General features: G+C 38.8%; 1 protein-coding gene across 1 annotated transcript in view; it reads left to right on the plus strand.

Moving 5' to 3' along the window:
* gmds (GDP-mannose 4,6-dehydratase) overlaps nt 1-27,286 on the plus strand; it is a 173,784-nt gene that overhangs the window by 27,856 nt on the left and 118,642 nt on the right. The window contains exons 5-6 of the mRNA XM_081606187.1: nt 20,469-20,661; nt 22,076-22,180. Of these exons, the coding sequence (XP_081462313.1) occupies nt 20,469-20,661; nt 22,076-22,180 (298 nt within the window). The remainder of the gene's footprint in view (nt 1-20,468; nt 20,662-22,075; nt 22,181-27,286) is intronic.

Raw genomic sequence — 27,286 nt, forward strand, 5'->3', positions numbered from 1 at the left:
TCTCCCCATTATCATCACTAACGTTGGTATCATCAGCAGTGACAAGAAACATCTCTGGCACTGTGAGAATCTAATGGCTAACTGAGATAAATGAGCTTGTCTCTGTTATTTATGGTGGCTGATTCTGTCACTGTGAAAGAGGGGTTTTCGGTTTTCCACAGAACCATCGATCATTTGCGCTGGCGTCTGGTGGGGCAAGTTATTCTGATGGACGGACAGGCTGAGGCAGATGAGTACTGAACTGTCAGGAGGCCTCCGACCTCCAACTGCTTACTTAAAGCCTGGAACCTCTTGGCACCGTGCGAGCTTATTACACAGACAGATTCCTGTAATTGTTTTTGGTTTAGTGCAACGTGGTTTCCTCATCGTTACTGGAAAAAAGTAACAGTGCTGCAATTAATTAAATTATCTCGAGCTTATCTTGATAGTGATAGTGACAGCTGTTGATAAGTGAAGTATGCGTATCAGTATTAAGGTGTTCACGCTCAGGGTTCCACCTAGAGCCCAGTGGTAGACGCACTAGGGCAGACCTGCAGCGGCCCACCGCGTTTTTGTGTTGAAATATGTTAAAACATAATCAGCTCTGATAGACGAGACATTTTCTCAGTCGCTGATCTGCACTGTCGTCAACTTAATGGTACAAGGAAAACATAGATTATGTTTCAACAATAAAATGTATCGCGTTTTAACCAGAAAAATAGTTGTTCAACCAGTATAATTTTCAAGTTTGTACAATTAAGTTTTCACGTGACTAACATATCAATATTGAAAGAACTTTAATAACTTTATTATAGCATAATCAATGTGTATAATGTAACAACATACTATATTGTTCAAACATGAAGAGTATATTGTTAGAACACAGTTTTCAAACCATAATGTGATACAGGATAATGAGGTTTGCTGAACCTCCACAAATTTTCACATTTCAGGACGTTACTTCCCATATTTTGTATAAAATGTGGGAGTGATACCCATATTTTACAATAAGTAATACCAATTGTATTATTGATATAATCGGTATTGTATCATTAATACTATTGGTCTTAATAAGTAATTGCTAAGTAATTAATACCAATGGATTTTCAGGCAGTTTAGTTAGTTCATCAGTTTATCACTCAGTTCAGATTTAGATTTTGAATATGGCAGAATACAACACAGTACAGCTGAGTCAGGCATGTGCAGAAAACCATTTAGTTCAAAAATACCCCACAGCTGTTTTCTTTACAAAGAAACCATGGCAGGCCCCTTCTGAAGCGTGTAAACGGCTGTGGAAAGTGCCCACTTTGCAGATGGCTCGTCACAGACATGCTCAAACTGCAGTAAGTGACCCCGAGATGGGTCTGATATGCCGCGTGTCCTAAAGACGGTCAATTCGAAGAGAGGTGGGTTTGTGAGTTGGCGATTGGTGGCATCTACCAGAAAACTGAACGTGATTAGTCAGACGATCACTTGTTCTCCTCCGTTTGCGTTCAGTGTGAGCAAACTCCAAAGAAAACACTCCGATGTTGTCTTTACTTTTCTTTGCTCTCTTCATGCTGTCTCTTTTACGCAACAGCATACACACACACAAACACTCTCTCTCTCTCTCTCACACACACGCAATCAGAGTACTCAGAACTGAACATGAAATGGCACAGGGAGGAGTGGACCTCTCCATGTTTTATTTTTGTGTGAGAACTTGTGGAGGTTGTGTTCTTCGGTCTCTCTGCGTAACATCTGTTTTCCTTTTTTTTTCTTCTTTTTTTTTGACGTCTTTGAACTTTGTCACAATGTAGCAAAGGGCTTGAGCTCTCTGACATTTCCAGCACTTTGACCATCCTTTCATTTAATTGCACACATAATGAGGGAGAAAACAAAAGAAGTGGCCAGGGCAGGGATCACGCTTTCCCTCTGAGGAGGGTAGTGATTTCGATTCAACCACCAGGGAATTTAAATGTTCCCATGATAAATCTTTCCAGCATCCCAGTGCCACTATGTGGTTGTATCAGCTTTGGCATGAAGCTGAGCTAGCAATCTCAGCTCGGACTGTTTATAGATGTGTGGTCAGCCCAGACCACCACAGCAAAGGGTTTACAATAATATTCTCCAAGTGATGCCTGTTGTAATAAAAGTGTCTCGCCTGGTGCAGCAAAACCAACGTGTTGTGCTGATCTTATTATTCTCAAATTAAAGTGTCGTGCTCCGGGCAGCAGGGCTATAAACTGTGGAACTTCAATAAAACCAAATTCCCCCCCTTGCCAGTTGATTCTCTGCCATCGAACACTCGTGTAAAATGTATGTGTATTTGAAAGAGAGCTTGCTCAGCATGTTGAGACATTTTGTTTGCACATAAATTTAATTCAGTTAACTGTTTATTGGTTGTATAAAAGCCACAATTCTGACCTCGGATTGCATTTTAATGACATTTAAATATGCTGTTCCAAGTCAAGTAACATGACAACTGTGTCTATTAACGGCAAAGTTTTGGATTTTAATCCGCTGGGGCGTGGTTAAAGAGCAAAGTAGGAAGATTATAAATTTATGATATGCAGTTTAGCTAATTAAAGAATGTTGAGACTTCACATTTTACCTTCCCTACGGTATGGTACATTGATGGAATTCATTATTTATGGGGGAATCACTTGTGGAGATTAAATCCTCATCCTCATTTTAGAATAACAGACAATAATTACAAATATATTGACTATATCTTAATTTTTTAAGGTAATTCAAACATTTTTCCTAATATTTTGACTAGCTAGTTATAGTAAATTGGATATTTAATCACATTTTGATCAAATGTCACAACCATGTAAAGACTAATAGTTAGCAGCCATGTGCAAGAAAGTGACAAATAAAAAAATCCCAAATTTCTAATTGAAAAAACTTAAGACTGAAAAATATTTTTTCACCCAACCATTAACAATTTCTTTTAATTTTGTTGGGGATATTTGTTTGAAATAATGAACTCTGTTACAGTAAATGACTTTTTTTCTGTTTACTGTTTTTGTTTTCTGTTTACCATAAATATAGGTTTTTTCATATTTAACAGTTATCTTTAAATATGTTTTTAAAGATTAAAAATCATTCTTAGCCTTTAGGATATTAATAAATGGTATATAACTGTATCTAGTGTGTTTTAGTGTCTGATTAAAAAAAAAAAAAATTGGAAATGGGTACTTTGTTTTTGCCAAGTTACATGATGTCCAGGAAAATGTAGTCATTTGAAGAAAGCAATTGTGATCAGAGCTGGGAATGTCAAAGCATTTGTGAGGTCCATCCTCGGCGTGAGCCTCCACAGCTGCTGATGCCTGCCAGTTCAGAGAGGTCTGGCTCTCCGTCTTTTGTTTCCGTGGATTGTGTTGTAACTTGTATCGTTTTGGAAGCTGAGCCCTCGGACGGGGAGCCGGGGGGAACATCTCGGGGCCAGATGTTTCTCCCTTTCTCTGCTCCTCTTTGACATGTCTTCATTCAGTGTGCATATAAAGACCCTGCTTAGGTTTAGGAGACATGAAGGCATTACTAGAGTGTCAGTCACCACCTCACTGCCCTTGGGGAGATCTACAGGAACACTCACATGCTGTTACATGGAGCGGCTATAGGTAACTGCAGTGCAGTCTTCGCGGTTATACTCGGTTTTTCTCTCACTTATTGGCTTTGACGGGTGGGTTAAGAAAGAAAATATGCCCCACCAAAACCACACAAGAAGACTCAGCACTGCTGCTCCTTATTCTACAGATTAATGGATCTTACTGCAGATAGTTCTGCATTTGGTTTAATTTAAAATTGCTAGTGTTAAAACCTTCAGAAATGAACCATCAGTTTAATGTTTATGCTGTCTTAGTTTGGTTCTGAGACAACCTTAGTCTTTACAATAACAGGACGGATGTATCTAGAAATACTAGTTGACCACTTAAATGTTTCTCAGGGGTTGAAAAAACACAAATGTGGCTTTGGAAGCCAACTGAAGAATTTCTTTATTGCTTTTGTAGGTTGTAAACAGAAATGGTTGTTTCTGGGAAGTCTTTTATCATATGTGCACAGCCACATGATATAAATATCCCAGTAATTATACCCTCCGTCACAAAGTTTGACAGTTTATCATCAAAACTATTGACACAAAATAAACCTTTAACATTAAGGTGTCTGTTAAATGCATTATTTTGCAGTTTAAAGGCCAATTCACATATTTAGGATTAAAACAATAAAAACAGTTCATGGGCTTATACGTCATATAAATGTTTGACAGTGTTTGTTCCAGGAAGAAATGATCATGCAGCAACAAACTGCAATAATATCTAAAGACACAAATTAGGTTCAGAATTTTAAATTTATTGGCAACTTTGACCAAACCATAGAGAATGAAAAATACACATGCAGGCTTAAATAGAAACATAAACACTTTTCAACAAAATGACACCTTGATGACACTTATATTCAATCATCATGATTTATTGTGTGGTGGTTCGTCTTTGCCAGCATAAATATGAGATTTTGGTGGCTCTAGTTTCATTCACAATTATAAGAAAATGAGGAAGTCTCGGGAACTTGTGGTAAGAGAAAGTAATGCTGCGTCTTGTACAAGGTGAAGGGGGAAAAGAAAGAACATTATCTTAATTCCTAGGCACAACTTGGCGTTCTGGCAGGAATTTATAAGGCAGGTCAGCATTAGGCCTGCCTTATAGAAGATCTATGTTGTTCAAGCCAATGATGAGTTAATGGATTCTCTCTAGAACTGGTGGTTTTGAAATAGGGTCCAAACCCTATGTTTGAAGTTAGAAGTATATTGTGTAAGCACTTCTCCCAAACAGAGGTAGGGTAAGGTAATTGTATTTATGTAGCACATTTTCAGCAGCAAGGCAATTCAAAGTGCTTTGGAGGATAATATTCAAACTAATTAGCTTGAGATCAATAATTTCTATACAGGATGGGAAGATTCCCCCCCCATCTGATTTTTTTGTCGTCAAAAAACAATGTATTTTTAAACTTTGAAAAAGAATGAGCCTAACTGGAGCAGTGTAGATAAATTGTAGGATATACATATATATGTATATAGATACATATGTATATATTTGTTACAAAATACAAAATAAATTCTACAAAATAATTCTATTTATAGGATTACATTTTCCTTCACTTTTACATTATTTTGCCTAAATTTGAGACCCGAAGGCAATTATTTTCTGTCCATTACTGTATTATATCTTCTCAAACAGCCTATATAAAGCATCCACCTTGAGGTGTGATTGTTGTATCTGCAAAGACATTTAAAAATCCGGTCATAACTTAGACGATAATCCCATCCCGAAGGACATTGTTGAAAGAGCTGATGCCGTCAGCGACTGTACATGTCGACTGATTAAACACACTGCACCAAGACCTATTCAGACAATCACAGAGCTTTTACACACTCAGAAAACAGAACAGAAACACTGTAAAAACCATCAACCTCAATGAGCCCGTGATTAACTGACAGGAGTGGCTGCCAGCACAGACTTGGCAGAGCACCAGCGGTGTCACTGTGGTATGTTGTTGTTTGCTTACATGTGTAACCGCACTAAGGAGATCGTCACAGACACAATACTAGCTCTCATTTCTCTATGTGAGCGTCTGTTGATACTTGCTGCCAGATTGGGAGATGATCCATGACGGCTACGTGACTGGCAGGTCTCTGCAGAATCCCTCAACTGTCATTTTCAGGGGAAGAACATATTCTTTCTTTATGAATTTCAACAACAACTCTTCATGTGAAAGGGAAAAAAAGGCATGTTTATCATGTCTGATAGAGCATTTTACATCAAACAATTCTGATATATGTTTAGATTTTTTTTTTAAATTGCTGGCCACTTCTAAAGGGTTCGTTCTGACTCTTGTTTGGTTTCTGTGATTCCATCACAGAAACGCTCTGAGAACGTATAAAAACTGTCTCTGTGCCTTGTTTTCCTTCACTCTCAACCAGACAGGACGTGAACACTGAGTGATGAATATGCAGAAAAAGTGTAAAGCATCTCTACAACGGAAGAGATTTCATATGCGAGGCCTTGAATGGCTCTCTGTGTGCAGCAGCACTGTGCCCACTCCCATGCGGTAAACGGGTAAGGTGACCCAGGCTGGACAGGTTGCGGTCAGCCTTACCGGGAAAGCGGAGGGTTTAAGAGTTGAGGGTTGTTGTAATTTTGGCTGCTTGGGCGGAAGAGCAGTGTAGAGGTGAGGACAGAGAACTCTGTGAAAACATAATCAAGACCGGACACCAGATACGAGTGTGGACTTGCATTTGCATGAACCGGTTGAGGACCAAAACATGTTGGAATCACTTGATCAAAGGACTTTTAAATTACGAAACAGATTTTTTTAATGGACAGTCATGGATGGTTATTATTGCTCTTCATGCGATACTTTGTTAAAGAAAGGCCTCTCTTAACACTGGCAAACTTTTTAAATGAAGTAGCGCTTGTGTCTTTCCATTGCTGTTCAGTCCCTTTCTTCTTCCATGGCTGTAAACAAGCCACATTGTATCAGCGTTCCTGAACCATTCGTTTGTGAGATAACAGTCATAAAAATTCCACTCGTAAGATTTTCGTCTGAATTGCCATTTGCTCCTGTTGACTTTTTGAGTCAATAAAATCAGTCCTGCACAATTACAGAAAGCAAACACAATGAAATCATAAATGCATATCATAAGCCCAAGTTGAACTAAAAGCCTCTTAGAATCAAATTGCCATCAGTTGCTTTGTGGAAGTATCCACAGTCAAGTTTTTAAAAGTATTTTAAGTACAAACTATACAGAAGGTTTGGCAGTGTATTCCACTGCCTGAGTGCAGCAGCCTGGAAAGATTGGTCTCGTGGAGTTTTGATAAAATATTGTTTTTCAGTGTTTTTCAATTTATATTCTGAGACACACCCATCCACTCAATCCTAAGGGCAATTTAGGGAGACCTATATATCTAACATGCTATATTTTTGTACTGCTGGAGTGGGAGCACACAGACAGAACCCACACTTGCAAAGGAAGAACATGCAGACTCCATGCAGGAAGAGTCGAGGCTGGGATTTGCATCAAAGTTCTACTTTCTGCAAGGGAACAGTACTAACAGCGATGCTACTGTCCAGTTCCAAACTGAAACGAATATATATGAAATATTTATTTTCACAACTCCAGTGGCATATAGCATATATTTCTATATTTGTTAAAAAAAGCCTAACTTTATGGTCATTTTGTAAAATATGTGTTGAGCCACAAATATGTGTTCTCTGTGCTAAAGTTTGTGTATTGTTACTGAATCATTCAAGCACAAACATAGGACTAATGTTGCAATTTAAAATAGTTGATGATGACCTGTTCCTAAAACACATAATTTGTTTTCATATATTTTGCAATGTCAATAAAAATATGAAAAAAAAATACATGTATATTTTGAACATTATTTTAAATGAGCATAAAATATATTTCTAAGGGCAATTCTTGAATATTTTTTGTTTAGCTGAAGTATGCCTTGACATTGTTAGGTTCTGATATTGGAAAATAAATTCAAACCCACTATTACCAATAAACTTCTATGCAACTAGATCTTCTCCAAGTCTTTTGACAGTACAGTCATTTTGGTTAACTGTGTTCACCAGATCCAAGTATAATTTTTATGTACTCGAGTACAGGTTGTTTTTTTTTTTTCATTTTTGACTGGACTAGGCGTTGTCAGACCCTTTACTGAAGGAATGCATATTAGTTTGAACTGTAACTTGAGAGTACGTCCCAGAGTTCTCCCTGCTGGAGTTTCTGTGAAAATAATCGAGTTATGTTCTTTAGCAAGCAGCTGGATAGCCAGAGGTTGAGTTTGTGGTTTCGCCAGGTTGCTGGTGGATCGTGGGATAGTTCGGGTCAGCAGACTTTCTTCCTACATGTGCTCATGTTGGCTTATCATTTTCCACTTCAGGCGCAACGCTCTTATAGCCACCTAATTGTGTGGCAGTTTTGCAATAAAGTGAAATACTTCCAAATTTCAAACCGAGGCATCCATCTCCTCATGTTCTCTTTTGGGGATTGCATTGTGGTTGTTTCCCCCTGTCCTTTCCTGAAAATAATCCTGCTACATGTTTCTTTGACACCGTCTTTCCGCTGATATTGGAAAAGCACTGCAGGATAAAGGAATTTGCTGCCATGCATAGCAAAGAAAGGCTTTCCACTGATATCCAAAACTTCAAGCAGAGCACTTCCCCTTCCCGAAAAGCCTTCCTTACCACAGGCCTCCTTCAAAGACCAGCTTCTCAGCAACAGCCCGCCCCGGCATGCCGACCCCTGCTCCTGTGTTCCCGCTCTGGTGAGCGAGGCAGGCGGAGCTGGGCTGGACGTGAACTCAGGCAATTGTCTTCTCCTAAGCTGTCTTTGTGCTTTTGCATGTGTCTTTGTGTGTGCATGCGTCTCCACGTGGATTTGTAAAACCGTGAATCATGGGTTTCTGCTGATGATATGCTGATGGCATTTAATTGCCATGTGACCAACAGAGGGCTACACACAGGGAAGTGCCACTGTTGGGGTAATAATGCATGAGTAATAGGGCAGTGGTTTCGGAAAAGATTATGTTTAAGCCAGTTGAATGTCAGCAAAGACAAAGTACAGCACCAACTTGTTTGCCTTCTACAATAATTACGTTGGATTAAAGAAAAATACAGCATGAGGAGCAGAATGAAAAGAAATGGCTTTTGTTGGACTATTGAAGCATATTAATAAGAACAGAAGAATGAAGAAGCATCATTCAGAATAATTGTAGCAAATTGTCACAAGAGAATTGATACAAATTGCAACGTTTCAAATGCCTGATGTTCCCACCAAATTCTTTCGCCTACCGTTTGTATAAAACGCAAACTTCAGGTGGTCAAATAGAGAAAATTTGTCACCATAACCACTATTTTATAAAATTAGACTAATAATATGTATTTTCTCTCTTTTTTCCAAATAGTCACTGCAGCTACACTCCATTCAGTAGCTTGTAGAAGAACCTTTAGCAACAATAACTTGTTAATCCTTAAATGCCTGTTTAGGACGGTTTCACATATTGTGGTGGATACATTTTGGTCACGCTTTAGTGCGCTTCTTCACTCCTGCAGACATTAGTGTCTGCACATCTGTCTTAAAACTGCAGCTGTTGTACAGGTGATCTCACTTTTGACTCATGAATACGTTGGTATACAGAGGAGTTTGCTGATATTCTTACTGCCGAGTACTGTAGTTCTGTCACTACAAAAATCAAATCATAACCCCTACACCACTGTGCTTGGAGGTTTGTATGATATATGTGTGGATATCTTGTGTTTACCGTTCCTCAGACATGATGTCGTATGTTATGGCCAAACACCTCTACTTTGCCATCACCTGTTTAAAAGACATTGTTCCAGAGTTGCAGTCCTATGTTGTGCTGCCACAACAGTTTTGATAAAAGATGCCAACTTTGTCAACCCTTCCAAACAAGCCATACTTATTGTCAAAATCATGCTGCTATGAGTTTTAACATTTTACATGCTGAGACCTTTTGAAGATGAGGTTGAACTTTTGGGTTGTTGCTAACATCCTTTGATCTGATATTTGCTGGGATGTCCACACCTGGGAAGCTTGACAACCATCTCAAATGTTTTCCACTTGTAAAAATTATCTCCATGGAATGATTGACTTCAAATAGTTTGGCAATTAATTACCTTACAAACGGCTTGAAATAACAAGCAGATGAAATGTCTAAAATCAAACTCATAAAACACGCGGCAGCAATTTGGAAATAATTCTGTCCGATCATTTGGAGGTTTTTCTTTTGACTCTATATGCATCAAATACTTGTTTGTGCCTCTGCAATGTTGTCTTCTGACTTGATTCAGTGGCTAGACTGTAACTTTAAGAGTTAACAATGTTGTGTCAGAGCAGTGTCAAACCTGTAGGCTATCTGAAGCCATTATAATGGAGATAAATGACAGAGATTAAATTTCCATCTCTGACCAAGCTCCACAACATTATGTTAAGACTGATGACTGGTATTAACGTGGATTACCGGCTGTGTGTGTCTGTCTGTTTATACACTCTGAGCTAATTTTAGCCTTTGTGCAAATATTCTTGTATTTACAGGCCTGTTGCACTTCCTCCACACAGCACACAAACGTTCAGGTCACATGTGAATGTTTCGTAAGTCTGTCTCTATGTGAGCAGAATGAGCTATAGAAAGCAGAATTTTAATCAATCTTTTTTTTTTTCCTCCCTTAAATTGTACATTTTGTATTTTTAGACGGATCAGAGTGGATCTGGCCAGCCCTCTTTTAAAAGCACAAGTCTGCGTGCTGATCTGTGGGCCTGAACCCGAGTCACCTGTTTTAAGTTGAACAAGAAAGTTTAAGTGTGATAGTATTCTTAGCAAAATTATGACATCTTTTTTCTCTTTTTTTTTTTTTTTGTATTTTAAGAATGCAAAAGTCTGTTGACGTTACAATGAAGTGGGTATTGTTCTGCGAGAGAGGAATGAAACAGGAATGTGGAGCGGGAAAGACGGTAAAAGACGTTGAGATAAGAAAGTGCTAATGTCCCTAATTCACTCCAGATGAAAGCTCTGGGGCTGATGGGGCTGGGACGGATGAGAAATGTCAGCCACGCCTACATCACACCATCATTTAATGAGTCTCCTAATGTTGAGAGATGGGTCGTAACCATAGAAACAGAGAGCACAACACACATGGTCTCAAACGTGTTATCCTCTAAAGTGTAGGTGGTTCATTGGTCTCGTTCAACCGTGCAGCCTTCGCTGTGTTTTTGATTTGTTTTTGCGTCAGCAGTGTCCCAGCCTGAGGAAGCCAAAAAAGGTTTCTGTGTCACAGTTCGATTTCATACTCAGGAAATTAGACGTAGCAAATTAAGCTTAAGCACCAATTTTCAGCTGTTTAACCCTTAATTCTTTTTTCTCAGTGTTTTACATTTTGAAAGGAATTTCTTATTAATTTTAAGTAACTGTATTTCTTTGCATACTGTATTTTGAAGATGCACATAGACATGTCTTTATTGGAACATAATATAAAGTCCCAAGTTTACACATTTTTCAAATTGCACCAACCAGACACCTTTAATGAATCTGAAGGACAGAAGGGAAGGTATTTATAACCATCATGAAACTGCTGGACCGTAACCTGGATCCTTCTTGTTGTCAAGTCTACAGCGGTCATGCAGCTGTTGAGCTGTTTCTGTCCAGGGGGTCCTGAGTGGACTCAGAGAGGTGTGAGGGTTCCAGGAGGCTGCGTGAATCTAATGCCACAATTCCCACGGTGTAAAAACGTTCCACAGTGGAGTCTTCAGATCACCTTTTTAAAATCAAATTTCATGTTAATTTAAATACCAGAAAAAAATATGACTCCACAAAAACTAGTTATTTAACAATTGGTGCACTCTAGCAAAAAAATATGTTTTTTATTTATTTTGGATGCCAGAAGGCTAAAAGAAGTTTTAAAATCTCACTCTAACCCTTAACGTCTGTTTGTCTGTGTAATGAAAATAAAGGTGGTGCCTTGTGCTTCAAAGGTGTGCCATACAAATGTAAGAATGTGATGAGAATGTGTTCAGTTGACAAAACTACAGAATAAAAGCAGCGAGCTGCAACAATAACATGGAGCATTTAAGTAGTTTACAAAAAGCAACAACAGGGCAGAGTTGTGTTTCCACATGGGAAGATTAGGGTCGGGATTTATATCGGTGACTTCCTCTGCTCACAAGGAGGATATTTATCAAGTAAACAGTGCGGGATGGGATGTTTGTGGGCGCTGCCAGATGGAAAGGAGCATGGTGGATGCTGGAGAGGGGAAGATGTTTGGGAATGATGGAGTAAAGAGGGGGAGTTTCTAGAGAAGAATGCATCAATTTAAGTCATTCTGAATCGTCGTCTCTGTTATCCGAGTATTGTGCACATCACAGCTAAATGGACCAGCAGCAGCTGGTCCATTTAAACTGATCTCCAGTTTAGGTAGCTGGAGAAACAGAAGACCAGGATGCAATAGTTGTCTCTCAGGTCTGGTAAGGGGTCTCGTATACGGGAGGTTTTTCATCGCCTCTACAGTAAAACTTTACTTTGAAGTAATGGCCGTGCTCTGCTGATTAATTAAAGTGTTAGGAATTACACTGGTAGAGGATGTTTTTTAAATTTTTTAAATTTTTGTTTTTTAGAAACAATATTTACACAGAATTATCAAAATGTCTTTTTCTATAACAACCACAACTATTTATCTATTTATTTATTTTAGTTCTTGTATACCAGTATTATTATTGGTGACAATTATTTAATTCATCCTACCAAAAGCTTTAGAAAGTAAAAAGGTTAAAATTGAGATGTTGATTTATTTTTTTCCCAGTCAGTAACTCTTAATTATTAGTAACACATTTTTAACCAGTGTCTTCTAATGAATACAGTCTTCTCTTATTAGCTTATTTCAGTCACAAAATCCATTATTCACTTTAAAGATCTGATTTTCTCTGAAAGCTAACAGAAAGCTACCATACCCAAAGGAATAAGTCACACATTCGATTTTTGATAAAAAAAAAAAAAAAGCCAATCACCTTAGTCCCTGCTTGCATGTTTTATGTGGATAAGTGGCCGCATGGGCATGTGGCCAAATTTTATAAACAGGCTAAATAACAGTAACTCAAACAAAGAAAGGTTTGAATGATGATAACACTATTACAAACATGTCCTGAGATCTCTGCTGTGAAATTCTTATGAATTACCACAGATACCAGAACCCTACCTGCACATCCTCACATAATGAGGACTCCTCCACTGAAGCCTCCTGGGCATGACCTCAGCTCACCGCTGTAGGACCTGTTGCTATGTTTACGCTTGTATTTGCGATTGTAGGGTAGCAATGACTGATTGGTGGTAAATGTCTGCAGGGAAGACGAGCAGACTTGAGGGAAAGAAAGAATGTGAGGCTTCTTCTGTTCTTGAATGACTTTTCCAGGGAGTTTCTATTCCTGGCTCTCTGATCCGACGTTAAAAGAACGAAGTGTACGAATCCACCTCTGCTGTCTGCTCTTCAAACGCTAAAAATTATTATCTTCGAATAACCAGCAGTGGATGGCATTATGCACAAAAGGAGATCAAATTGAGAAATGAAAAATTAGTTGCCGTCATAAAACCTTTTGGCATAAAAGTGGTTGACTTGATTAACCTGGTTGTTTCCTTTCATTCATTCAGGGCTTTCAGAGATGATTTAAAACACTCGTTAATTGTGTTGCTGTCCATTCGGCCTTGCGTATTTCTGGATCCTGAAGTCATTTGTCAGCTGTTTTGTCTGGCCTGTTGTTTTTTTTTGCTTTTAGTGTGCTGAAGAGAAGTTTCAAATTATTGTTCTACATCTGTCCATTAAAATAAAGCTACGATAAAGCTTAGACAGTTTTCTTCTGTGTATGCAAAAAACAAGCAAGCCTAAATGCTAAATCCAAGTAATCAAAGCCACATACATCAAACATCCCTCATAATCTGTGCTTTAGAGTTGAAATGAAGCTGTGGAGTGAACAACCGCCACCAGTTCAGATCACGTCATCGATCAACAATAATGCGTGCAGACACCCAGAAAAGGAGTGAAAAAGGTTAAGGGGAGCGCCGCGAGGCAGACGGGGACTTTCCAGACGCATTGTCAAAAATCCTGAATTTGACAGTCGACCTTCAACTTTCTGTCTACCTGCCCTGACATAGTCTGTTCTCACTGCACTTCTCTCCACGTCTGTCTCTCTATCAGATTCACCTGATCTGTGTACATGTTTTTATTCATTACCATGGCTGCAGCAACACTTGTGCTTACTGAGCAGAAGACGCCTGTAATTAGACAAAAAAATGTAGGGATTGAGATGTGATTGTAATGATGAGTGAACATCAGAGGGGGGGGGATTAGTGGGTGGATGCATGTTCTGCCATGTGGAGAGCCGAGATTTGAAAAATGAATGTTCACCGAGAACTCTCTTTTATGTTTCAAGCACGTAAGTTTATCTTATAAATCCCATCTCCCAAGCTCTCTAAGTAGTTTTGTGCTTAGCATCACATTATACGGCTGTGCGAACACTGAATAGCCACAAAAAAAGAAAGACCTGAACAAATGAGGGATGAACTCTGTTTTAAAATCACGTTGAAGCAATTCATGTCTTTGTAGAAGGTTGCCACAAAACACAAAAAACATAATTTGTGAAAAGTTCCACCTCAAAGCTGATTTAAAGCCTGACTGAGACTATAAATAGTTACTGTTTGCAAACACTCTGCACATCTTCCTCTTTTTAGCACACGTGAGGATTAATAGCGGCAGTAAATATCGGACTTTCTCTTGTTGCAGCAGACATGAATGAATCTATGTGGTGAATTGCCGTATTTATTGTGCAGCACATAGATAGGTTCTGGCTCACATTCATACAGCCCAGAAAGAAAAGTGCTGTGTAGGAGGATTTTGTATGAAGGTTATTTTATTTCTTGGTGCAAAATACACATGTGGACAGAGTAGAGAAGACCCAGCAAAAATTTACGAACAATCCAATAAATCCTAAACATTTTGTGAAAGTGAACGGAAACTCAAATCGAATCTCAAACCTCATTTAAAGCCACGTTTACCCGAGCCACCAGGTAACCTGTCAGCTTAATTTTATTGAGGCAGAACCAAGAAAATATTTTTTTTATATACGACTCATTTGGCATAATTTGGAAATCGCTTCGCCTATTTACTTAGTTTGTTGTTGCCTGAAATTAAATGCAGTTTGAAGAGATTAAACATTTTAGCGTAAGAGAAATAAAAGCAAAACGAAAACAAGCCTGTCTGTCACAACACTCTTCTTTGTCGTCTTTGTCATTGAAAAGATAAAAAAAGCTCTTGAGATATTTGAAGCACTTCAGCTATGTTATCGGAAGAGTTCTTTCAGCACGGATATTCTATAAATAACTTCACTGTTGGGACTTCCTTCAGGTGCACTTTAATTAAAGCTCATTAAATCATGTCACTGTGGTCATATTTAATCTTAATGCCCCAAACATTTATTTATGACCAGGATTTTCATTTTGAAACTCTTGGCATTTGGTTGGTATCTGTAGTCGTGTGTGCACTGTGCGCTGATGCTTGCTGAAGGTCTCCTCAGGTATTCATGCCTGTGGTTTCACCTGATATTTATCAGACTGGAGAGCGGTACTGCGCGTTGTGACCCATTTAAGCGGCACTTTGTTGCCGGCGGCAAAACACCGGGGGGAAAATGCGTTCCAGCTGGATGATGCAATGCTGCGTCCTCGTCTCGGTTACACTCTCATGTCACTCACTGTTCATATACTTCTCTCACCGTTTGAATTTCTTTCATTTCTCATTGTGTCTGCATTTTAGGGAAAGGCCATTTGGCACAGGGCGAGGGGGAAAATACAGCTCTCGTGTTTTTGTAAAAGGTGTGTGTGTGTTTATGCACAGTGACACATTCCACCAAGATGGAGCTCGAGGCGCAGAGATTCCCTCTGGAGTTTCATCACAACACAGCGGTTCATGATGATGGAGATGCTGAACTGTTTGCAGAGAGTGAGCTGTCAGCGTGGGCTCGCATACAGCAACAGTAGCTTAGGCTACAGTTCTGGAAAACATGGAAAGTTCGTGTAGCGCTGGCCTGCTACGTTGATGCTCTCGTAACTTATTGTGACACTTGTTGTTGACTTTGAGCTGCCCTGCGTGGGTTCGGCTCTCTCCTGGAGGGAAATCCGTCTGTTTGTCTTTGGGGAAAACACAACTGCTCTAATTTGGGTCGGCCTGTAACCTGTTGATTAAAGGTGTAATTGTCTGTGGTTTCTTTCCACAGCCTCCCCTTCTCACACTTGAGCATGAACGCATTTTTTTCCAGATCCTGTCACATTTTCTTCCCTTTTCTTTTCTCCACCTTCAGGATTGATTACTGTCTTTTTCTTTCCTGAGTTAAGTCGGGGAAAAAAATATCAATGTTTGCAACAAGAAAAAAGAAAAGGTCTCGGGTGATCAAGCCAGGAACATTCACATATCAGCTCAGATCAACATTTATGCAACATTTTTATCGGATGCATAGAAAGTTTTAAGACAAACCCTGAACAGCCTTAATAACCTTAAACTGCCTTTTGTCCAGTCTCACATCACTGCATGTTTACTCTTGTTGTTTCAAAGCGCAGACTGATAACACAGGTGGTTTATTGGATTATCAATGAACTTATTGTCTTCTTTCTACTTCTTCCTTTCCCATGTTCCCCTTTTCTTCATTTTCTTCCCCTTCTCTTTTTCTTTCACCACTTCCTTGTCTGATGTCACCTTTTCATACTTCTATTCTTTCCGTTTTACCTCCCCTCCATCATTTTGGCCTTCTGCTTCTCTTTTTGTACTCTCTTCTCCCCGTTCCTTTCTCTTTATTCTCCAATTCCCCTTTCTCCTATTAATTTTCCTTTGTGCTTCCTATTAATTTTCTCACCTTATTTTTCCTTCTTCTTTTCTCATCCCTCCTTTTTCACTTATTTTTATTCTGTCTTTTTTATACTTTTTTTGTCCCATTTCCATATTCCTCTGTTTCATTTTGCTGGAGTTGATTTTCTTCCATTACTTTATATTCTGCTTAATGTCCTATTTTTCTTATTTGTGTTAACTTTCCTTTGCCTTTTTCTCTTAGACCTTGATTTTTATTTATTTCACTTTCTTGACTTTCCTGTTCTTCATTTCATTCTCGTCTTCCTTTATCATGTCTCTTTTTTTATTCATCCTTTCATCCTCCTCATTCTCACTCTCTATTTTTGCCCCTTGCTTTGCTGTCCTTGATTGGCTTACGACCTTTTGTAATTTATAAAGCGCTTCCAATATTTGTTTGGTTAAAATTCAACAACTAAAGTTTGAAATTTAGGATTGAGTACCTGTTTTATAACATTGCAAATCTTCAAAGGTTCTGGCATAATTCTAGAAACTCCAGCTGTCTCCTTGTCCCAACCGCTCAACCAAAACTTTCACCCTTGATGGCAGGTGACAATTGTTTAGATAAAATTGAATGCAAAATGTTAATCAATGCTGTTCAAGATACTCAGAACAGCATTGATTAACATTTATCATGAAAATGTTGGTCAAAGTCCACCAGAACTTGCTGTCTGCAAGTAGCTGCTGGACAACAAGCAATATGGGATTGTCATCCTTAATGTTTGGCATCAAAATCCAGTTTCACTTGTATGAATAATGTCTTCAGTATTCTCACTACATTCCAAGCCAATGGGGAAGTTTTTAAAAAAGTGTTTGTTTTTCCCAGTAGTAGAACCTGTGAAGACTAGAATAAGTTAAATACATAATAGCTACACTTTAACTCCCAATTTTTTACTTTAAAAGCAACAAAGTTGCTCGTCTTATTTTTCCACCATAAAAAGAGAAAATGGCTAAAATGCATCATAAGAAGCTCCAAATTAATTTGACATTGGTATCCCTGATGAATCTATGTAACATTCTGAATGACACAGTATAATACACGGCACACATTCCTTTTCAACTCACCTACACCTGTATATATACGACTCAATGTCTCCATTTGTTTCTCTATGCACGAAAGCGAAGGCCATGGCTAAACTAATGTAGCTCATATTTATACACGTGTCGCTACTCTTGGGCACATTGTCAGTGAGCACACACTTGCATACCTTCACACACTTATGGAGTCACATTCCACAATTTCAGGCATGCATTTCAACAAGCCCCTGTGTGAGCACGAAAGAAGTGAAACCGCCAATTGCAGCACATGTATCCTGTACATTTAGAAGCTTTTTAAATGGATGCTTTGCTGTCAGACAAAATGTTTGCTTGTCAGTGGACCCCCCCAATGCTGACAGAGCTTGGCTGACTTCCCAGAACAGAAGAATATTTGGCAGGTTGTCTGAGAGGCCCAGCAGTCACAATGACACTCTCCCCAAACACACACATTCTTCGAGTGGTGTGCGCAAACGTCCGTCCTCGCAACCGTGATCGCTCAGGCTGGACATATCATAATGATAGAGAATGGAGGCATTAAAGCAATTTGTTTGATTTAAGTTGTCAAGAAACACTAGGCCACGGCCTTCTCAGCTGGTTTTGATAGACGCTGCATGTGTGTCCTATGCACTTCATCTCCGGAGGAGAGCTGAAGGGAAACACACACTGTGATGTGTGTGGGAAGGAGTTTTGATTGTGGGATGTAGTAGCACAAAATAAGAGTGGTTTTTACCCTCTGTACGTGGTTGTGTAGTGTCACATCTTTGTGAGTCTCGTCTTTCAACTGTTGAATCAAAACATTTGTGTTTGTCTGCTAACATGGACTTCTGATTTTCTATATCGCACATGCTAGTAAGACTCAATGCGGATTTCAAAGAGTGACTATGTATGAGTAGATTTAAAGTCTTTTGGGTACAGTCAGTTGAAATAAGTTCAGTGTTTCACACTGGACAGATTGTAAATGGTAACTATCCTGTACTTTTACATCACTTTATCCAGTTCAGAAAACCCCAAAGCACTTAAAACTACATTCAGTCATTCACCCATTTGCACACTGATTGTTATTCAATTTCCGTCTTACAGAAGTGAGGCTGCAAAATTGGCTTTGCGCTTGCCATACTTCCAAAACGGCCAGATTTTAGAAGGGATGTGATGTTCTTCACCAATCTTCTCTAACAAACCTCTGCTATATTTGCCCAAAACATTAGTTACAATTAAATGCAATAACATAGGTTTTTGACATGTGACACATTTAGAAAAAAGTCTAGGGTCTATGAAAAATGTAGAATTTTCTGTAGATGATTCATGTCGAAATACACACTTTTTTTTTGTCTAGTAAGTGAGCAAACGTGCATTGAGCAAAAGGGTTTTTAAGATGTTTTATGAGTTTTTGTTTTTCCATTAACAGAGAACAACATGCAACAGGTGAAATAAATTATACAATCTGCTAAATCTACAAAGGAAAACAGTTGTTTGATGCGGCTCCAAGAAAACCTACAACTCTGAAATAATTCCCAGATAAAATTCAACTTCCTTCTGTGAATATCGTGTAAAACTGCATCCGTTTGGTTTTGTATCCAAATGTTTCAAGTTTTGCGCCAACCTCTTGCGTTGAGTGTACATGGCCATTATGTAATGTGTGCTGTATGTCTCTGTATAAAGTACCCTCTCACTTTCTCTTGTAATTGATGTAAGTATAAATGAAAATGCCAGAATGCAAAGTAAAAGCATGAGTGGAGCGTCACAGGTAATTACACTGAGTTGCAGAGTGTGATTGAACTTGATTAAACCTCCTCCTGGTGTGTGTGCACGTCATGGGGGAAATAGAGGTCCAGTGTTCTCGGATCCCAGCTTTAAATAAGGGGTCTTTATCTACTTGTGTGTGTGTGTGTGTGTGTGTACACGTAGTGCTGGTGTGAACACACTAAAAGGTTGGAGTTTTTTTTCCTCCATTTAAATGTGGCCCACGCGGCTCGCACCAGGTGTGGTGACCACTAACCAGCCTGGCTTTTAACAGTCACGCCTGATTGGAAGCTTGAGGCCAAGCTGGCACACACTCAAGCTTACGCACTCACAGCACACGGTGTCACCCATACACTCGGACCTTCTCAAAACCATTTACAATTTAAATGTAATCTCCCACAAAGCGTTTATAAAGTTCACTCTTTTCACCATTTGCAGTGGAAGGAGGGATTCTGGGAGTTGTAGTAGGAATTTTAGAGAGAGTCTGATTTGCTATTGTCTCTAGAAATGCCTTTTTAAGTTTAAAGTACATTTTGTTTAGCATAATTTTTGGGGTTGTTTTTTGAAAATTGTTTAGTAAAAGCTTTGTGTCATGACCCAAACAGTTAACATATAAGAACGTGATTAATTTCTATTCTTAATGTGTCGATTTATTGTAGCAACAATGTTTGTATATTTTTTACAGTAATAGTCCTCTACATTTATTTCATTAAAGGATGTGATGGTTGTTTTGTCATTTATTCAATTGTACAATTGTATATTCGGGGTCAAATGTACAACGACCCTGAATATGCAAACAAATAGGTTGTGTGAACCAACAGCCTACAAAACCAGCATGGAGGAAAAATAGTTTTTGTACTCCTAACTGACAGTACAAGAAAAGTTTGCTTTTAATGGCAGGCAGTGAGAAAAAAAAAGTAAGTAACTTGAATTCCAATGTGTGTAAATTCAACTCTGTTTGACCCTCATTTCACAGAACTTTTTTTTTTTATTATTCTTTTGGATATTTCTGCAATCTTAAGTACAAAGTGTCCACATATCTTACAAGTTCATGCATAGTGATCATGGATGGTGCAAAGGAGACATCGTTTCCTTGGTGCATTCTGATATTTTTCTGCCTTCATTTTGAATTTTACAGCTCAAAACCAAAATTCTGATTTATTGTGTGTTCTGCAGGAATAAGCAGAAACGTCAGTTTTTTTGGTACAGATCTTATTATTGGTATTGAAACCGTCTCCTTTTTTCCCCCCTCTTTTTGTTCCCAGATTTCCTTTGACTTGGCTGAATACACAGCTAATGTGGACGGTGTGGGCACTTTGCGTCTCCTGGATGCAATCAAGACGTGTGGTCTGACCAGCAGCGTCAAGTTCTACCAGGCTTCCACCAGTGAGCTGTATGGCAAAGTCCAGGAGATCCCGCAGAAGGAAACCACACCTTTTTATCCCCGCTCACCTTACGGTAACGCTACAGACTCACGTGGCAGCAAGCATGAAATATGTTCTCTGTTTACATTTGTCAGGGATTGCACGTGATCATTTAAGCACGTACAAATTGCATGAAATCTCTGCTGCACTTTATCTTTTTTATGAATAAACATCCTTACGAATGTGTGTGATTGAATAGAGGAGTTATAGTTCTAACTCCCTTTGAGCTTGCTTCACACCCTGGGGCCAAACGTCGGATTGAAGACTGGAGTGGCTCTCTTTTTAACAAAGACACCTTTATATCCACACCACTCAGCACTCACTTTCAGCTTGTACACACACGCACGCACGCACACACACACGCACGCACGCATAAACACGAGCTGCACACGTGTGTTAGCGATCAGGTTTAATGTTCTCTGTTGTCTCAGTGCTCTCCCGCCTGACACTTTCCCCATCTGTCAGCACTCAATCTGAAGCTGAATAGGAGGTGCGTACCGAGCTGCTCCTCCATTAATTAGACCTGAGAAGTTGGAGGCGGAGGTTGCCATGGCGAACTCCCTTCACCTCAAGTGTACATCTTGGCCTATGGCTTAATCAACAGGCACCTCCCTTCATTCGCTTTGGTATTTGACTCATTACAGGAGAAGGGAGGATGAGGAGGAGTTTGGTTAAAGATGGTGCTGCTCTTGGTCAATCACAGTCTCAGATTCACACTCCTGAAAGAAGGACAAGTTTTGTTGATGTGCTATATTTAACTCCAGGATGTGGTTTTATGGTCTTCCTCAGCAATTTCTCTCTCTGCTTTTTACTTTACTACATTAGTTAAAGCAATTTTTGTGAGAGCCTCTGTTTGAATAGCTCAACAATCCTGTCAAATTTGAAAGAGCCTTTTCTGCCTTTTCTATGACGGGGGTCATGAAAGAGTGAATCCTTGACTGAAGATAACATGAAAGATAACATGAAAGTCATATATATATATATATATATATATATATATATATATATATATATATATATATTTTCACGTTTTGTGGCCATGCTTTTCTACTTTACATAAGACGATAAACACCCTTTCTCAATTTAATTTACCTACTCTTTAGTTACTTCCTCTTTTTTCTTTTTGCATTCTGCAATTATGCTTTCTACCTGCATTTGAGGCACAAGCACACACCATACCACAAAATGCAAATGCTTTTATTTAATATTATTTGTATTATTTTCAATAAGTCTTGAATGGGCAAGCCACGGACTAATGTTATACTGAGGAAGGCTGTATTTGGTACTCCATTTGTTTTTATTAACATAGTACAAACCTGCAGTCGGTGGACCTCCAAACAAAATTTAAGGATGTTTTTAGGCTGAAATTTAAATACTGTATATTATTTTTGTGTATATTTCCTGTTTTCCTTTACTATCTCCTGTTCCTCTTCTGTTTGTCCTCTCAGGAGCTGCTAAGCTTTATGCCTACTGGATTGTGGTAAACTTCCGTGAAGCCTACAACATGTTTGCTGTCAACGGAATCCTGTTTAACCATGAGAGTCCGAGGAGAGGTCAGTGAAAACCATGACTTCTATTTACTTTGACCTGTAAAAATATGCATCTGAAAAATATATTCTGTATTGCAAAAATTATTGGGTTGACCATCCAAACAATGAATTGAGTCCGTCCAATTACTTTCGTATCCATATGTAATAAAACCCAGAGGGGCAAAGCTGATGATGAGGCAGATGGTACATATAGGTTGCCAATTTTCTGCTGAGTCAACAGCTATGGTTCTGTATACTTCTTTGGGTTGTCAGTTTGGCTCAACAACAGTGCTCAGAGAGATTCATTAAATGGGTTTATATGGTTGAGCAGATGCAAACAATCCTTTCGTCACCAAGTGAAAATTGTCAGATCCACTGGTGTAAAGCTCACCTTTACTGGGCCCTAAAGCATTCATGACATCTTCTGTAGTGACCTAATATTTATGCCTCTCTGGCAGACCCAGAAGAGTCTGGGTTTGACAATTGCCAAGAGAAAAGCACTTGTCTAACTTTTGTGTGTCAAGTATAAGGTTCAGTTTAGAAAGCATTGTGGTATGACTCTATTTTTCTTTTTTTTCCAAGAAGGGTATTCTTAATGTTTACAAGCATACGTGGACATTTTGGACAATTTCATGCTTTTTTGGCACAGTTTGGGGATGGTCCCTTGTGTTCTGACAGTTTGCCAGTGCAGAAAATAAGGTTCTAACTTCAAATCAATGGAGCTCCTTTGGTATAATTTTAGAGTGGATGGTGACCAAGACCATCTCATCCAAAATCAGCCCCTGATCTTCTCGAAAAGGTCAAAAGTTCCCTTAAAAACACCTTCTTATAAATGTGAAGCTTCTTTATGTGCAAAAGGGTGGACCAAAACCATACTAAATCCTTTGCACTAAGCAAGAGATGTAATTGAAGTTCAGATGTTTAACCCGAGACAAGTAACCCAGTACGTTTGGCAAAATGGTGACAGTTACTCTGTTTTGACTTGTTTCAACATAATATTGCAGCATTGAACAGCCTGATTGTTCAGTGTTCCAGATGGTTCTACAAATGTTTTGAATAATTTCCAGCAGCACCAGTGAAGTGAATTCATGTATGAAGCCAGATAGGAAGTTTTAACCTAAACTGATGAACAACATCAACATAAATGCCTCAAATTCTTAACAGTTCAGACTGAATACAAGGATAATTCTTTTACAATGTTCATGTGTGACAAAAAGACAAAGTGTGAAGCCCCTGACAACACTTGACCTCAATAAAACGTTAAAGCCACAATAGTAATAGTACCTAGTAAAACATAAATAAATCCATTGTTAGATTATGAAAAAGTATCCAATTACACACTCCATATAAAGTCCTAATGATCCACAGGTGAGGCTAGGTTTCTTATAGCCACTTGGCACACACTCTTACACGTTCTGACACATAGTGAACGGTTTGTGGTCCTATTTTTTAATATGTGCTGCAGGCCCTGAGGGTCGCAGGCGCTGCTTTAACCCGATTTACACGCCACTGCGACTCAAAATTAATAACACATGACTGAAGCCCTGAAACTATGCCCAGGTCAGCCGCTCAGGTGTTTATGATTTATCCCCTAATGAAGGCACTGGCCACGACCCCGACCAGGGTCAGGGGTCATCCGGTAAACTCTAATGGGTTATAACAGACAGATCGATGTGGGAACCAGTGTGGGTTACTGGCAGTTCAGTAGAGATGATGAGGAAGAGGGTTTGAAAGACAAAATCAACAATACTTAAGATAAAGTTAGGTTTTTAATGTTGGTTAAAATGTCATCTACAATTGAATTTCTTTTAGATATAAAACTGAATGCTTGTGAAATCTCAGGATTTGAGATGTGCGGGCTTGTTAGACACAGACATGACCTTTTAAGGGCAAGGCTTGCTCCCCTCTGATAACATGATATCAGCTTTTTGGTTTATATCAGCTCTTTATCGTCTACCTGCCCATTTTTACCACACACACTCCTTTCCCTCTTTTTCCTCCCTCTTGTTTTAGTCGTCCTTTTTTCCTAATAGTCAGTATAAGTCTCCTTATGGTCTCCAGAAGGCCTTTAGGTTTCACTCTTATCACCTCTATTTTCAGACAAGTTTGATGTTGCTCATGTAGGAGGAACGCGGTGCGTTCCATAGTGCAGTGTGGTGCTTATCTTGGCTCAGTTGACCAGTGTTTACCCAAGCCCCCAGGGTGCGTCATGACCCTGTTGGTGCCACACTGAAGAGACACTTGGCTCTGCGTTCTGTTACTCGAAAGATAACTCTTTTCTTTAGGAGTTTGTCCTTTTGAGGTGCAAAATCTTCCTGCCATGTTTGTACTTTGCTTTGATTGTAGGGTTGTACTTTAAATCATATACTTTGATATGTATATTTATACTTTGTGCTAACTGGATATTACAAACATCTCATTTTGGCTTTAGTGTAGTAAATGTACCATAAACAAAAGCATGATTACTAAGCAGACCCTCCAGAACTTTTCTTTTCATGTTGTTCTTTTGTTGCTTTCCTGTCAGCAAAGCAGCATCAAAAGTATGTATGATAGCACTAAATATATAGATATATGTTTGTTTTTTTTTCTTGTTTTTTTTCCTGAAATCCTACATCATGAAGATCATGGAAAAACTCTTATTGGCCCATCACATTACATTTCATGGTTCCATGGAGTTTACTTATCGCCACCGGTCTGGAGATGACAAATCCTGTCATCAGGACAAATCAAGCTACACTTTGATTAGCATTGTTATGATTCCTCAGTATTTTTAACAGTTTGGTCAGCTTTAGTATGTCAAAACTCCAGGAATGGTAAATGAATGTGTGAAGAGCATTTCTTTTTGAATGTACCACTACAGCACTTTAGTTGTCTCATGGTCAAAGCTTAATGACTGAATGCAGTGTAAAGCTCTTTGAAGTACTCTGAACTCTGTACCAAAGTACTCTGAAGTACTCTGGTACTTTCAGCGCTGACAGATAAAGCGCTGAAAGTACATGTCATTTTTATGTACTATTTCACAACTGCGTTCAATTAAAATGCCAATATTTTCTTTTGAAAAACATAAATGAATGCAAATGTGTCTACAGTTAATAGAGAGCTTCCAGACCCTGCTGATTAAGAAGCAGTAAATGCAAACAAAAGCACTGCGAAAAATTGTAGAACTCTTTCAAGAATCTACATCAACTTAGAATGCACTGCTAGTGCTTACTTGGCTGTACAGGTCATCAGACTTCTGCAGATGTGTTTTCACTAAACCTAAGCATTAACTAGAGAAGACTTTTAAAGTGACATTATGTGTTTTTGACTTGACTTGTACATTATGGAAATGCAAATCACTTTTCGTACTGAACCTGCTAGGAACTAGTTGTTCTAAGTGGAACAAACTCTAAGTACTTGAGTACTTGAGTTACTTCAGTATAAAATCCATAAACATTGTGCTCCAGCAATCTAAGTCCATCTATGTTACATCGGACAACTCTAGGGACATCAGAGTAGTTCTGTAGATATCGGAACCCTGATCCAAAGTCTGAGGTGTAGAGACGCTTCAGTCTCCTGTGATGTTCCTGTATCATTGACCACCTAGTCAGATCCAGACACACCCGTAGCAATTCAGGGGGCATGTTGGTTAAATTGTCAATAATCAAAGCAAATATGGAGACATCCACCAGTGTCTTCTGGGATTGCAGTTCAGTGGGTAGATTAATATATTCACACACATGTTCACATGCTGATGAAAGTACAAAGCTGAAGCCACAGCTGCCCTTGGTCTGTCAAATGGAAGCATTCAAACAAAGACACAGAGACAAGAACTAAAACATATTGAGAGGGGATTCAAACCGGCGAACAATTTGAATCTTCCCACCACAGAGATTGCCACGCTGGTTATCTCTGTGAAGATTTCCAGCATGAGAGCAATTGTCATCTCTCCTCTACTTTCACCAACACCCTAAACGTTTCTTTTCAGATGCTTGTTGCTCTACATTTACTTGTTAACACTTTTGACAAAGGATTTACCAGTTTACCGCCACACCTCTACTGACAACAAATTTGTTTTATTGTCTCAGTTGTGCGGTACCACCAGAAAGTATTTGCGCCCCATCAATTTTGCCATGTTTTCTGTTACAGTCTCATTTTAAAACTATTTCATGGAAAATCTTTTCCATTTATGATTTTCTTATTTTTTTAAATCTCAAATGTTATGTTAAATTAGATTTTTTTTAAACTAATATCATGGATATATATTGAAATCCTTCATGGCATCAGACTCTCCCTGTTTTTGTCTTAAAATGTTTCCTCAACTTTATTGGAGTCTATTTGTGGTCAGATTAGTCAACTGATCATAAGTTTAAATCAAAAACACTTGTATATATATGGTCTTACAATTGGCTGTATAAATCAGTTCACAAACCAAGCAAGGAACTCACATGAACAGTTTATTTTCTTCCAGCACGCTATTGTATAACACCATACGTTTGGGGAAGGATAAAAACAAATAGCAGCACTGGATGTCCTAAAAAGCATTGTGGCCTGTGGTGTGTTGGTCAGCAAGATCACCAAATGAGCAAGAACCCAATGATCACTTAGGTAAAGCTGTGGTGTTCTCTTGTGGAATGGTCAACCATTGCTAACAAACTCCATCAATCAGGCTTTCATGACAGCTTACTAGAAGCAACCTTAGAGAATGTCTAATGATGAGACACAACGTTCTTTGATCTGATGAAAACAAAACAGATTCTTTAGATTAGAATTTAAGAATCATATGTGGAGGACAAAAGCGACCAGTGTGAACTATAGTGGTGGCAGCATCATGTGCGTGGTGTTTTTCTGTGGAATACATAGAGCTACCAATTAGAGATTCTTCAAAAGCACCCAAAGTACCCTAAGCTCAGGCAAGGGTAATAATTACTCCTTAATGATGATAATAACTTTATTTCCGCTGCCAAGATAGCAAAGAAGTGGCTTCAGGAGCAGTCTGACTGTTAATGGTATCCCTGCCAGTGCCTACATTTAACTAACTGAACAGCTATAAAAATTAGAATCTGCTTATACTAACCACTTACCCAAGAAGTAGCTAGAGAAGGTTTCTCATGCAGTTAAATATTAAAGCATTGGGAAAGTAGCTACAGA

This window comes from Poecilia reticulata, chromosome 4, assembly GCF_904066995.2.
Source record: "Poecilia reticulata chromosome 4, P_reticulata-male-v2, whole genome shotgun sequence".
Classification (NCBI taxonomy): Eukaryota; Metazoa; Chordata; class Actinopteri; order Cyprinodontiformes; family Poeciliidae; genus Poecilia; species Poecilia reticulata.